At 44.0% G+C, this 14,900-nt stretch overlaps 1 protein-coding gene across 4 annotated transcripts in view; it reads left to right on the forward strand.

Moving 5' to 3' along the window:
• Window positions 1-14,900, forward strand: part of SLCO4C1 (solute carrier organic anion transporter family member 4C1) — a 62,443-nt gene that overhangs the window by 32,336 nt on the left and 15,207 nt on the right. For all 4 annotated transcript variants that reach the window (XR_009461081.1, XM_059724987.1, XM_059724989.1 and 1 more), the window contains 5 exons: window positions 6,819-6,915; window positions 9,178-9,299; window positions 9,549-9,664; window positions 10,016-10,160; window positions 14,067-14,262. Coding sequence is in view for 3 of the 4 variants with exons in the window: in XM_059724987.1 (XP_059580970.1) it covers window positions 6,819-6,915; window positions 9,178-9,299; window positions 9,549-9,664; window positions 10,016-10,160; window positions 14,067-14,262 (676 nt within the window). In the remaining variant the exon portion in view is untranslated. The remainder of the gene's footprint in view (window positions 1-6,818; window positions 6,916-9,177; window positions 9,300-9,548; window positions 9,665-10,015; window positions 10,161-14,066; window positions 14,263-14,900) is intronic.

The raw sequence follows: 14,900 nt of genomic DNA on the forward strand, positions 1-14,900 counted from the left end.
CCCAGAGGACTGGAAAAGGGCTAACGTGGTCCCCATTTTCAAAAAGGGGAGGAAGGAAGACCCAGGCAACTATAGGCCAGTCAGTCTCACCTCCATCCTTGGTAAAGTCTTTGAAAAAATTATCAAGGCCCACATTTGTGAGAGCCCGGCAGGGCAAATTATGCTGAGGGGAAACCAGCACGGGTTTGTGGCGGGCAGATCGTGCCTGACCAATCTAGTCTTTCTATGACCAGGTTACGAAACGCCTGGACACAGGAGGAGGGGTGGATGTCGTATACTTAGACTTCAGGAAGGCCTTCGATGGGGTGGGATACCGTATACTGGTGAACAAGCTAAGAGGCTGTGATGTGGATGACTGCACAGTCCGGTGGGTGGCGAATTGGCTGGAGGGTCGCACCCAGAGTTGTGGTGGATGGGTCGGTCTCGACCTGGAAGGGTGTGGGCAGTGGGGTCCCGCAGGGCTCGGTCCTTGGACCGATACTCTTTAATGTCTTCATCAGTGACTTGGACAAGGGAGTGAAATGTACTCTTTCCAAGTTTGCAGATGACACAAAGCTAGGGGGAGAAGTGGACATGCTGGAGGGCAGGGAACAGCTGCAGGCAGACCTGGATAGGTTGGACAAGTGGGCAGAAAACAACAGGATGCAGTTCAACAAGGAGAAATGCAAAGTGCTGCACCTAGGGAGGAAAAATGTCCAGCACACCTACAGCCTAGGGAATGACCTGCTGGGTGGTGCAGAGGTGGAAAGGGATCTTGGAGTCCTAGTGGACTCCAAGATGAACATGAGTCGGCAGTGTGACGAAGCCCTCAGAAAAGGCAATGGCACTTTATCGTGCATCAGCAGATGCATGACGAATAGGTCCAGGGAGGTGATACTTCCCCTCTATAGGGTGCTGGTCAGACCGCAGTTGGAGTACTGCGTGCAATTCTGGGCGCCACACTTCAAGAAGGATGCGGATAACCTGGAGAGGGTCCAGAGAAGGGCAACTCGTATGGTCAAGGGCCTGCAGACCAAGCCCTACGAGGAGAGACTAGAGAAACTGGACCTTTTCAGCCTCCGCAAGAGAAGGTTGAGAGGCGACCTTGTGGCTGCCTATAAGTTCATCACGGGGGCACAGAAGGGAATTGGTGAGGCTTTATTCACCAAGGCGCCCCCGGGGGTTACAAGAAACAATGGCCACAAGCTAGCAGAGAGCAGTTTTAGGTTGGACATTAGGAAGAACTTCTTCACAGTTCGAGTGGCCAAGGTCTGGAATGGGCTCCCAAGGGAGGTGGTGCTCTCCCCTACCCTGGGGGTCTTCAAGAGGAGGTTAGACAAGTATCTAGCTGGGGTCATCTAGACCCAGCACTCTTTCCTGCTTATGCAGGGGGTCGGACTGGATGATCTATTGAGGTCCCTTCCGACCCTAACATCTATGAATCTAGGTTGTCTCCAGACCCAAGGCTCACTGTCCCAGGGTCACTACCCTGCCCCCCTCCCCCCAGATCTCTGCAACAGGTATGAACCTCTTCAGCACCAGTAGAGCCTGCAGAGCTTCCAGCTACTACAAGTGAGGAAGAAACAACCAGCTATCATCCCCAAGATGGAACCACAGACTGGTGGTTGTGGGTGACTTCCTCCTGAGGGCAACAGAGGGAGTGGTCTGAAGGCTTTGGCTTCTATGACCACAGTCTACTTCTTGGGGAGAGGCAGTGATATGTTGGAAAGACAGCCTCCAACTCACTGCACTGGGGAAGAAGCTCTTCTCAGCCAGTATGGCTGACCTTCTCAACTGCTTTAAACTAAGATCACTGGGGGATGGGTGGACAACCACCAGAGCAAGCTTGCCAAGTATCAACCAGAAAACCAGCACGTTAGGATGCTCAAGGGAACCCACTTGTATCCCAGCCCAGGAGCAGGTTTTCCATTGGTACAAGGAAGCCTAGGGTCTCCAAAGGGACACTTACATTGCCTGTACACTAATGCTAGGAGTTTGGGGAGTAAACAGGAAGTACTGGTCCTTCTGCTAAACAACCTACTACGATCTCATGGGGATCATGGAGACCCGGTGGGACTCCTCCTATGACTGCACTACCAGTATAAATGGCTATACCCTGTACAGGGGAGAGTGCTGAAAAAAGGAGCAGGGGTGTAGCTCTGTGGAAGAAATCTACACATCCCTACAAGTTGAGATTGGCACCCAAGGAGGATGACTGGAGACCCTTTGGGTTGGAATATGGGGGGAACATAGTGAAGGGGATACAATGGTAGGAGTCTACTACAGACCTCCAAACCAGGAACCAAGTGCTTTACCAAGAATTTGCCAGGGAACTGGCTGAGGCTGCACACTCTTGGTGCATGGTTTTCTGGGTAATTGAAGTCTCCCATGACATCTCCTGGGATGAGCACTCAGCCAAATCCAATAGGTGTCAAAGCTTCCTTACATGCGTGGATGAGCTTTACTTGTCCCAAGAAGTTTATGGGCTGACAAGAGGCAGGGCGCTGCTGGACCTGGTACTGGCCAAAGGGAATGATCTAATCGGCAACCTAAGAATCAAAGGGAAGCTGGGTGATGGTGACCACAAGTTGATCACTTTCACTATCCTTGCAAAGCTGGCAAGTCAGCCAGCAATGCAGTAGTCCTTGATGTTAGGAAAGCTGACTTTTTTTAAATAAATTAAAAAAAAAAAAAAAGCTCGGGCTTGTTTTTGAGGCCCTGAAAGGCTATGACTTCACAGGGAGGGGAGTTTGTGAGTGGTTGCTTAAGGAAGTGATCCTAGAAGCACAAGGTGAGTCCATCCCCTCCTGTAGCAAAGGTGGTAAAAGGGCTCAACAACCCCCTAGGCTCAACAGGGAGCTCATGGACCTCCTACATCTAAAAAGGCATATAATGGATGGAGGATAGGAAATACCACCAAGGAGGAGTAGTGCACTGGTCTGCACCTGCAGGGAGTGAATGAGAAAAGCCAAGGCTGCAACTGAACTCTAGATAGCTACATGAATCAAGGACAATTTTAAAATCTTTCAGATATGTAGGGAGTCAAAAGGAAAACAAGGGCAACACTGGACCCCTGCTAAACCAGCTGGGGCAGCTGCTTACTGACAAAAGACAATCTGCTTAATAGTTACTTTGCATCGGTTTTTCACCAGCCCAAAGGGACCACCCTACCTAACATAACTTGGGATGACCCAGGTGAAGATGAGTATATGCCTGCCACTAGTATGGATCTTGTGAGGGAACATCTTGAGAGGCTGGACCCCCACAAATTGGCTTATCTGGATAGATTTTTACCCAAGAGTGCTAAAGGAACTGGCAGACATAGCGTAGCCACTGACGAGGATATTTGAGAATCGTGGAGCTCAGGTGAAGTACCTAAAGACTGGAAGAGGGCCAATGTGGTGCCCATCTTCAAGAGAAGGAGGAAAGACCCGGGAAATAACCAGACAATCAGTTTGACCTCAATCCCTGACTTAATATTTTTCCAAAATCTTCCCAAAGAAACCATTCTTGACAGGCTAACAGAAGGCAACATTCTGAGGGATAGCCAGTATGGGTTTGTTGTGGGTAGGTCTTGCTTGACCAATCTCCCTTCCTTCTATGACCAGGTGATATACCACCTGGACAAAAGGAAAGAGGTTGATGTGGTCATATACTTTAGTCTTCAAAAGCTTTTTTTTGTTTGTTTGTTTTTTGTTTTGTTTTTGTTTTTGTTTTTTTATAACCTGGTGTCCCATGATGTCCTCATGGAGAAGAATTGGGCAACTGCAGCCTCAACTACTCCATAGTCTAATGGCTGGGGAACTGGCTCTGAGGTAGGACCCAGAGTGGTAGTTGATGGAACCGAATCAGCCTGGCATTCAGTGACTAGTGGTACCCCCAGAGCTCTGTTCTTGGACCTGTACTCTTCTTAATGTTTTAAACTGCCTGAACACTATCATCAAAAGTGGACGGGCCAAGTTTGCTGACAACACCAAACTTTGGGGAAGAGTGTCCACACTTGAGGATAGGCTGGTGATCTAGGCCGACCTCAATAGGCTTGCAAGGTGGGTGGGTGAAAACCTGATGGCATTCAATACAGATAGATGCAAGGTGCTCCACCTTGGGAATAAAAACCCACATCACACTTATTAGATTTGGTGATGCTGCACTTGCTAGCACCATGACCGAAAGACTTCAGGGTCATGATTGACCCCAAGATTAATATGAGCCACCAATGTGATACTGGAGCTGGCAAAGTGAACAAAAACTCTGGCTTGCATCTAGAGCAAGACCCAGGATGTCATCCTCCTGCTGTACTTGGCCTTGGTGAAGCCACAGCTAGAGTACTGCATCCAATTCTGGGCTCTACAGTTCAGGAAAGATGTGGAGAAGCTTGGGAGTCCAGAGGAGAACTACATGCATGATCAGAGAGCACGAGAATGGGCCTTATGAATAGAGGCTGTGAGCTATGGGACTCTTCTGCCTGGGGCAGTGCAGGCTCAGGGGTGACTTGGTGGCAGCCTATAAGTACGTAAGGGGTATGCATCAGAATCTGGGGGAATGCCTGTTCACCAGAGCACACCAGGGGATGACAACATCCAGTGGTCAGTAACTCCTGTAAGACTAGTTTAGGCTGGACGTAAAGAAAAATGGGGGCTTGGACTGTCCAAGCCCCCAAGGCCAAGAACAGACTCCCTCCAGAGGTGGTGCAATTATCCCCATTAAAATTAATTGAACTTGTGGTTGGGCCAAATTGTACATCTTGGAGTACTCTGTATGTGTCTGTTTAAAGCTGACATATTTGCGTAGAGGTTTACTATTGCAGATGGTATTGCGCTTTTGCCTTATGACACAACAGAACAAGAAGGGTGGTACAAATAGTAATTTCTCCCCTACTGGTATGTTAGTACATATCCTAATGTACTTAAGAACTATACTTTTCCTACTGTAAACGTTTAGACCATTTAATGCATAGAAAACAATGGCCCACTCTTTCTGAAATGGGAACTAGCTAGACTTTCTCCAAGCATCTACTGACAACTGTGAACTATGACTAGGGCCCTACCAAACTTGAGGTGGTTGCAGGCAAATTTCATAGGGAAAATGTAGGCAGAGGGACCCTGTTGACCTGCCCCTTGCTGCTGATGGGCTACCTGTTTTTGCAGTCTCATCCCTCACTGGTGATTGGAGGGGTAGGACCATATGACAGGCAGCCATTAGAGTCTATCAGTGGTGAGGGGCAGGGGCATTGGCCATATTGGGCTTCTGATCATGTGAGCAGCACCCCCACCCCTGGCAGGCTACACAACCAGGCCAAAGCATTTTTAAATGGGGGGGAGGGGGGGTCTCTTTTTTCTTCCCTTTATTTGTGGGCATTGCCTATTTTGCAAAATCACAATTCTGGTAGGTCCTTAATTATGACCTAAGGTGAGATGAGTAAATTCTGCACCTTAGAAGCCCAGAGGCCAAAGTAACCTGATATTCATAAACTTTTATCTTTTATCTACTAGATATAATGCAATACCAATGTCTTGTGAAGGACTAGCTTCTGTGAAACCAATGGCAGCTGTCCTCTGACTCTGAGGTCATTAGCTTTCTCTCTATCTAAACTTTATTGAATGAGGAGCCTGTCTTGTTTCCAGAAAATTGGAATCTTTGCAGCTAGCCTGATACCTGAGGCCATGTGTAGAGTAAATGAAGGATGCTGGAACTTCATCTTAATGGATTGGATTGGGCATTGGATCTCTGTAATTGTACCTCTTTCCATGCCACATGTGCATAGCAGGAGGTGCAATTATGGGGATTGGGGATCATCCCAATTGCATGACTACCAGCTTGAGGTATAGGTTTTCAAGTGCTGCTCGGGGAGTCAATTTTTCAGTACCAGTGTCCTTGGCTACAAACCCACTGTCTCCTTTGCCAGGACTTTGGGATTGAGAAACCTGAATCCCAAGAGTGCTCTGCACTGGGAGGGCTAAAACCCTGGCGCATATATAGCTGAGCTGTATGCACAGTTCTAAAGGTCCTAGTGTGCTGGGAAAGGAAGCCAGGTGCTGGGGTCTCAAGGTTTCCAGCAGGTCAGGGGGAGACCTTTTGGCTCCTATGGATAACCGTGCAACCTGCTCTTCCAGCAGCTCCCAGTCCCCATGTTGAAAGGGTCCATCTCCTTTGCAAGGATAAAGCAGACTTGCCCTTGCTGGCATGAGGGGATATCACACTGGTCTGTTTTATGCAGCCATATAACTAAGCCATATGGATACTCCACAAAACATGTGGGATCTGTGGCTTGGCTGCCACTGGTTCCTTAAACTAGCCAAACATGTAGCACTTACCATGTTAATTGCACTATACCTGTAATATGTGCCTGGGGCCTGAAGCAAAAATACTTAAATTTTTTCAACAGCAAGAACGCGGAAGTTACTCAATTTCATTACTAATCTTTTGAGTCAGGAAGTTATTTTTACAGAGACTTTGTTTAAGCTCTGTGGTACCCTGACTTCAGTCTTCCTCAAAGCCAAAGTGAAAGCAAAGCATGAAGTAGTTCCTGTAAACTACTCTCAAATATGAGACACTTCTGTGGTTCTTTTGACTAAAAAAAATAAAAATTAAATTAAAAAAGGGGGGGAAGGTGGTTGTTCCCTGCATCCTGTGCATGTAATTATGCTGAAAGCAGTAAATGTGAACTTGTTTGCAAATACCATGGAAAATACTGTAACTTTCTGTTTTAAACCTTACTATCTATTCAAATAAGCTTACTTCCTTCTTTAAATTAACTTCAAAATCTTGGTGGTGATTGACTCAAATGGTTTGTTTGGCTTTTTTGTTTTGTTTTGTTTTGTTTTTGTTCTCCTACTTAGGAATTGGCTATGCCATGTCACTTCTGGGTCCTGCTATTGGCTATGTATTAGGAGGGCAGCTGCTGAACATCTATATTGACGTGCATCTTCGGGAAAGGCAAGCCAATATTTATATATAATTTTTTTTTTTTTTAATAATAGTACAAAATTCTTAGACGCTTCCTAGCACCTTGCTGAGCAGCAGACTTTTCCCCATAAGGAAGGGAAAATGGTTCTGGCCCATATAGTTAATGTCTTCAGAAACGCTTGATGCCTAACAGTTTATATGGTCTCAAAAAAAGCTGTCTCCCATAATGGCTTTCAAGAGGAAACTTGAATAGAGATAAGTGATCTGCTGTAGAAAATTTTCCCAAATATAAATCTAGTTCTAGGTTTTAGAAGTGGCAATTACTGCTTTTTGTCAGTAAGCCCACAACCATCTAGAACATCTAAAGAGACTACCACGTTTGGACTTTTAACCCTTTCTGTTCATGGGCTTTACATATGATGTGAAAAGCTGACACAGGTGAGTCCAAGGGGGTGCAGCAGTGTGGTTGCACTCTCCCCTTTTTGCCTGGGACACATGCACGGAGCTCTCCAGCTGATTGGTGCAAGCTGCTGCCAGAGCTCCATGGGCTTAGTGAGCTCCTCAGTTCAATGGCTTTGGCACAGCTCCAAAACCTGGAGGTGAGTGCCAGTGCTGTTTTGCCTTCACCCTTGCTCTTTCCCCTCTTTCCCCTCACCTCCCCATTGCTTCACTGAATTGAAAGGTAAGGTGAGGGGAGGGGAAAGAAGGGATAAGTAGCAACAGTATCCTGGGTTCTGGAGTCATACAACAGTGGTGGGTCTAACCAGACCTAACTCCAGTCAGCTTGTGAACTTAAAGCTCGGTGTGTACGCAGAGTTGTGGCAGGAGCTTGCATTGACTAGGTGGTGAGCTTATAATTCTTTGTGCGTATGTGGCACAGCAGAAAAATGAGGGGGGGGGGGGAGTATGGGCGCACTGCACTTGCCTCACTCCTGGATTTGCTGCTGAAAGTTGGTTACTACTTGTTTAATTCCAGAGGTGTGTTGCAGGATGTCATGCCTCTTTGGAAGCCTAACTTGTGAAGAAAGTGTGAAAGAACTAGAGCTATTTAGCCAGGAGATTTGGGGGACTGGAGGGGTTTGACAGTCTTCAAATACCTGAAGGATAATTAGAGAAGATGGAAATGTCTGTGGCCCTAGTGGACAGGCCTAGGAACCAGTGGTCTTAAGCTGCAAGATACATTTTAGGGTGGAGATCAGGAAAAATGTTCTGCTCTTGAGGATGGTCAAGCATTAGTACTACTTAAATCGGTATCTCCATCCCTGGAAACTTTTGTAAGGTGAGTTAGATGGATACTTGACTTGGATGGTTTAGGTGGGGATGATCCTATTTTTGAGCATGGGGCTGGATTAAATGACCTCATGAGGTCCTTTTCACCCCTACTTTGCTATGATTGTATATCCAGTTACATTTCTTAGTCTCCCTCTAGGCAAGGGTGTTCTGGAAGGGTAGGATGAGCAAGGGGCTCAGTCTGCTCTGAGTTCTTATATATGGTGCCCTGTTAAAGACCTGCCTTTGTGGTGAAGGGGCAAGAGATGGGGGCATTAATCCTTGCAGTGGTTAATGCTGCTACCACTCAAGCCCACCTCCAACAACAGGCTGAATCTGGGCTGCAAGGCTCCCTGTAATGCAGATCTGGCCTGGCAGAGCAGAGGCAAGGGAGTTTGAGACTCTTTATCTTGCTCTAGCCTCTCTATCCTGCTTCTCAGATTCTTCAGGCCTTGGGAAAGAGCCTTTGCAATAGATATACTGTTGCAGACTCACTTTACTTCCATCTCATAAGACACTGATCTGCTGTAACAGTAATATCTATGCTCCTAAATTGGTAGAGTTCAAGTAGCATTTTAAGAAGTGCAGAATGAATGGAAAAGCCAAAATTGGTGGGCAAAATCTATAAACAGATTCTTTTGATTTGGATACAATTTAGTGATAGCAAAAAAAATTGCTGTAACCACTTAAATAGGATTAAAATGTGCAATATAATTTAACTCTGAATATGACTTGGTTTTGTTTTTGTCTGAATTTCACTGTTCACATGCATTCTGCCCAAAAGCCCCTCTATTGACTTAGTACATAGTATATTATCCCTAATCAACGCAGTGCTTCAACTGACTACAAACTCTAAACAATAGAATTTTAATAGATTGGAACAACTTGAGGAGTGAGAAGAAAGTGTAGCTTAGTGTAATGGGAAGCCTTCTCTGTTTTTGTGACTTTGCTAATATAGCAAAAGTTGTTTAATATTGTATTAAACAATTTGGGACATTAAAACCTGCCTCTCAACTTTTCTAGTGCAGAGATTGATCCAGATGACCCACGTTGGCTTGGGGCTTGGTGGATAGCATTTCTCTTGTGCAGTTTCGCAACATGGCTTCTGATAATACCGTTTTCGTGCTTTCCAAAGCACTTGCCAGGTAAATGTTAAATGCTACTGGGATGACAGGTGGGAGACTAGACTTATGGGTAGTGTAGTGGACTGCAAATGGTTTTTCCTAATTGACTTATGGTGTTAGACAAGTGATTTACTTTGTGTTTACAGTGTACCATATAAAATGGACATAATGGCTAAGTACAGATGATTAAAGCACATGGTAGAAGCATTATAACTTAATGTGCTTTACTCACTTTCATAGCATTTCACTTTTTTGCAACTTGTTCTTCAGGTACAGCAAAAATACAGGCTGAAAAAATCTCTGAGACTCATAATGATGGAAGTAAGGAACTTGTTGAAGACAAAAATATTGGAAAAAGTTTTAAAGACTTTCCACTGGCTCTTTTGGTAAGAAACAATTAACCAATGTAAATCAGCAGCTTTCTGCATAATAGCACTCTCACTTTGAGAGAGACTTTGTTATACATGTGGGTGGAGTACTTGATGCAATTTTTGTTTACTTTTCTATACTGGTACTTTTTATTAAACAATTTTAGTGCTGTTGAGAATTTCAGGCTGTCCTATTCATACCCAAGACCTGTTTTAAAAACTAAATGGGTAAGCAAACTTTAATAGTGCTGGCTGTGTTGAAATGTGCTAGGGCTTGTAACCAGCAAAGCCAATGCACATCCAACAACAATATGGTACTGCAATAAAAAAAATGCACAGAATATTTATTAACTTTTTTCCCCTTCTCAGATACTGCTGAGAAATCCTGTCTTGATGTGTTTAATAGTAGCCACTGCTACAGAAGCTTTAATTGCTACTGGCTTTGCTACATTCCTGCCAAAATTTATAGAACATCAGTTTTCGCAGTCATCCAGTTTTTCAGCAACACTAGGAGGTAAGGTGGCTTTTCTCTTGAGATTCAGTAATAAAAATATCCTTTTCTGGGTATTGCGTTGCTTATGCCAGCTAGCAGGAGATGAAAATTAATTTGGGATCCCTCTGGATTTCCAGTTGCAGGGTTTTTGGTGTCTATAGATTTTGCTTAGACCAACTTACATAGTTGGAAAACAATTTATTAAGCAAGCTTTCAGGTTCAAAAACCCTTTGTCAGGTTTTTGCTTGGAATTTGAGGTTTTTTTGGTCTTGCTACAAAGATATGGACTTCAACGAGCAGGCTGTCATCACGTCATTCTCTTTACTTTGGTCACCTTTCAGAAGAGTAGGCACTAATTCATAGTGCAGTTATAATAAACTGTAGTGTGAAAACTTAAAGTGGGGCTAAACAGACAATATGGTGTAAATGTGGTTCTATTCCTATTCTAATATCTACCCTTCCTACCTTCTGAATATTGCTTAATTTTTCCTAGTTCAGTTTTTGGCTGGAGAGGTGTTTTAAAACTATTTTGGTGATGCTTTAAAGTAGCTAAACTTCCAAGCTCTTATGATGTCTTCAGGTAAAACTTGTAGGAGGACAATTAAATGAAGCCAGTACCACTTGGACACTCTTGTGCTTCATTTTCCCTAAGGTGTCTTGGAGGGCAGTAGGGGGAAACAATTGGAGTGAAGACATTGAGACAATGCCTGCCTCCTTGAAGTGGGCTTTATATGGTACTAAAACTATATATTTGTTTAAAACCTGGTCTCTGACACTAGTATTTAATTGAAGTAAAGTGCATTTAATGAAATGGTCTCTATATATTAGTTTGTCCTGCCCCTTCAATATAGGCAAGAACCTGTAAGGACTATGGGTAGAAATGATTTTCCCCCCTCTCCCCAAACTGAGTCTTAGTTAATCCAAATCGGTTCCTTAAATCTATGGAGCACTATGTAAAACAATCACTTGAAAAGGACTGCTTGGTGATAATGGATAACAAAGTTTTGTGGTACAAGAAATGTTTAGTCTGCATAATTAAATATTTTGCTCTGTAAAACGATCTGTTCCACAATGCATAGAGGCTGTTATTGTTCATGGAAGTGTATTCTAAACTGGATGGAGATCAGGGAAATGACTGTGATCATCAGAATACTGTATAGATTTTTAAGGGGGGGGGGGAAATTACACATTTCAGTTGCATGCAGATATAAAGTTTTCATACACATGCTTTACATTTGTAAAGGAATGTGGGTTTCTTTTTGTATATAAATAAAATATTTTAAAGAAGTTACTTTCTGGACTACCCTAGGTAACATTTCTGGAAAAACAGAAGAAAAGATGCTTAAGATGTAGAAAAATCTATAGCAGACAGTCATGCTGTTTAGAAAGCTGTCCAATAAAAATGCATTACTTGTACAGTTCAGTATTACCCGACTAAATCAGCACCATATGAAAAAATCTCCCTTGCTAGAGGTGCCCTTTCTATTGGGTCTCTTGCTAGCCTGATACCTTTGAACTTTATGCCTTGATGAGTTTGGCTTTGTTTTTCTTGTTTGTCCCTCATAGTAATATGTGCAGGACTGCTCTTTCCTCAATGTAATCCTATTACCTTCTAGACTATTCTAACTAAGTTGCCTCCTTTGGGGAAAAGAAGTCTACCACCTTTTACATGCAGAAGTACTACTTAATATTAGCTTTTTCCCTCTCTAAAAAGAACTAATTTTAGTCCTAAAATAACTATTTAGTTGTTGGGCTTATCTAGAACCTATTGCAGGCAGAAGTGTTTCCTGTTGCAGGTGCTTCCCAGTCCAGTCCTGCACACACCACTTGGTACATGGGACAGTTCCACTTGTCCATAGTACCACTACAGCAGCCTAGAGAGAGTGTTAAGAACCACTGAAATTGGTAGATGCCAGTTATGTCTCATGAGCAGGGATCTAGGCTTTCCATTTCCCATGGGGGGTGGGGAAAACAGAAAACTATGGATTTTTTTTCCCCCTCTTTTATCAGAGAAACCTGTGGATTCCATGCTTTTGCAAATGGTTCTGCAGGCTGGTTGAGCTCCAGCCTGCAAAAGCTATTTGAAGACAATATGGGAAACCTCTAGCCCTGCCTGGAGAGGGAGGGAGAAGGCAGGGCCTGAGGAGCAGTCAGCCATGGCTCAGTTTGGCTCAGCCTCACTTTTTTTACTCCTGGAGCTTGTGTGGTAAGTAGGGCTTGCTGGGGGCCCCTCTGGCAGGTCTGGTTGGGGGTGCTGCAGGTCATGGCTGGGGGTACCATCAGGGCTGGGGGGAGCCAGGAGTTGGCCTTAGCTCCACCTGAGCAGGTAGCAACAGTGGGGGAGCTGGCTCCATGCTGCTTCTGCTGCAGCTGCCTGCTGTTGGGGGGGGGGGGGGCACGGAGCTGCAGACTTGGGTCCCTGGCCCCATAGCCCTGGCAGCTGGGGGCCCCCTCTGGCAGGCAGGGGCTGTGGGTAGGGGGCAAGAGGCATAAGTAGGGCTGGGGGGCTGTTGTAAGGGCCACCAGCAGGGCCAGGGTTGGGGGGCTTTGGGGGCAGTGAGGAGTGCCAGCAGGGCTGGGGGGTGCTGCAGGGGGCTTTCAATTTTATTTATTTATTTATTATTTATTTATTTATTTTTTTTTAAATAATGGATTTTGGGGCTTTTATCAATTTGAATTTTTTGTTATCAGAGAGAACCAGGATCCCTGCTCATGAGGACTAAATATTTAGTGACTAAATGCTCTGTGTGTATAGGATGGGAGGGACAGAACATGTCTGGTGCATCTGTTCATGGCTTTTTAAACTGCTAAATTTTTTAACTATAAATTTATTTTCAGTAGTAACTTCCTTGGCAAATCCTTAATGCAAGTATTATTTATAGTGGTTAATGAGCTAAAAAAAATTAGGACCAGCAGGGTTCTGCAGAGGCTATGCTCTTAATTTTGCTTGTTAGTAGATAACTCATTGCAGATGGTCACTGTCAGGTGGGTGCAGGTGAATAATAGTACAGATCAGGACAAACTGCTTTCTGAACAACTTTGGAAGTCCTGACTTAAACTTCCACTTCGAAGCCTGTCTGCTGCTGGTAGGCTTTCCTTATGAGAACTCTCAAGTTCTCTAATGCCTAAAGCAGTCTTTCCGAGTTTAGAAACGCCCTACTAGAGAATAATTTATGAAGGGATGCCTTAAATCTAAGGAAGCTGGGAACCACTGGCTTATAGCAAGGCTGTAAAAATATCCTTGCCCTAACTTTAATCTATATGAATTGAAGAATTTGTGTGTATAATTGGCTTTTTTGGGCGAAGGGGATAATAGCTTTTTTTAGGCTAAGCCTGCTCTGACAATAGATTTATAGCCAGCTAGACTGCATCTCTGTTTCTGCTCCTGATACCTACTGGAGGTTATACTCCCGGGAAAGAGGTGGTTGAAGTAGTGTGCAAGTAGAATGAGGATAAAATGCAGGAGAATGATAATGTATGTTACTTTTAGTAACTGCTGGGAAGGGGAGGAAAATTAAGGTAAGTGGGCTTAGTATCTAACTTGGCACACTGCTGGCAAATGGAAGCACCGCATGGCAAAGATTATCTATTAAATCTAATATTGCCACACTGAGCCTTGCTAACTCTAAAGTCCTGAGCATACTAACAAACATTAAGGAAATGCTAAATTACTAAAGAGGCCACAAGTTGAGTCTGAGGCCAAGGAAGAAAATTTTATTTTTGGTGAGACTTTATTCAAGCCTTTTGAAAGTCTGCTTGTGTAATTTTGAAAGGCATTCTGTTGTATCATAGGATGTAACTTTTTTTTTTTTTTACTATTCTATATTTTTTCATAAATATGAAAGTTAGTTTCTGAATTGCTTCATTTTCACTTAAACTTTGTGTAATTGATGCTATCTTTTTCCCCCCCCCCCCCCTTTTCTCTAGGACTTGTATTAATTCCAGGAGCTGCGCTAGGCCAAATCATAAGTGGCATTTTGGTTTCCAAGTACAAAATGGATTGTAAAAACATAATCAAGTTCACTCTAGGCACTTGTTCAGTGGCTTTGCTGTTAAACACAGTATTTTTATTTGCCAGATGTGGGAATGAACCTTTTGCAGGAGTCTCTGAAACCTATAATGGGTAAATATTTCATGTACTCTTTGGTTCAGTAACAATAATGAAAATAAATTGTCACCCTATGTTCCTTGAAGTTGCCACTTATCTAAAACATCCAAAAGTTTAGTGATAGAAACCAGATTCTTGTCTAAGGCCACAGACAGTTAATTTCTACTGGCAAGAAATCTCCTTTCATTACCTGTAGGAAAATAGCCTGGGTACTAGAGCATTGGGGTGCTCTTCAGCTAGTGGGCACTAAATGGCTGTTTTCTGCATAACACTTACCTTTATTACTTTACTTTATCCTGCCCTTTCCTTTGTCTAGAAAGGGGGCAGGCTGTCAATAGGCAGCCCCCCAGGGTTTCTGTTGGCTTGTGTAGTGCAGATGGGCTGCACTGGGGATGGATTGGGGGGGTGGGGGCAGAGATACCAAAACTATTACTGCAGTAATAGTTTTGGTATCTCACAAGTAGCTATTTATTCCTACTTCACAGAAGTGTTTTGGGTATCTATTCTTCTCTGGTTAGAGGCCCATTAGCTTTCCTGGGATAACATGGGTTGCTCTACTATTGACAGCCATTCTTGCATTCCTGCCTAGCAACTTAACAAGGAAGAATTGCCTCAGTTGTTATGAACAACATTAGTAGTGGTCAGATTTTCAA

This window comes from Alligator mississippiensis, chromosome 3, assembly GCF_030867095.1.
Source record: "Alligator mississippiensis isolate rAllMis1 chromosome 3, rAllMis1, whole genome shotgun sequence".
Taxonomy (NCBI): domain Eukaryota; kingdom Metazoa; phylum Chordata; order Crocodylia; family Alligatoridae; genus Alligator; species Alligator mississippiensis.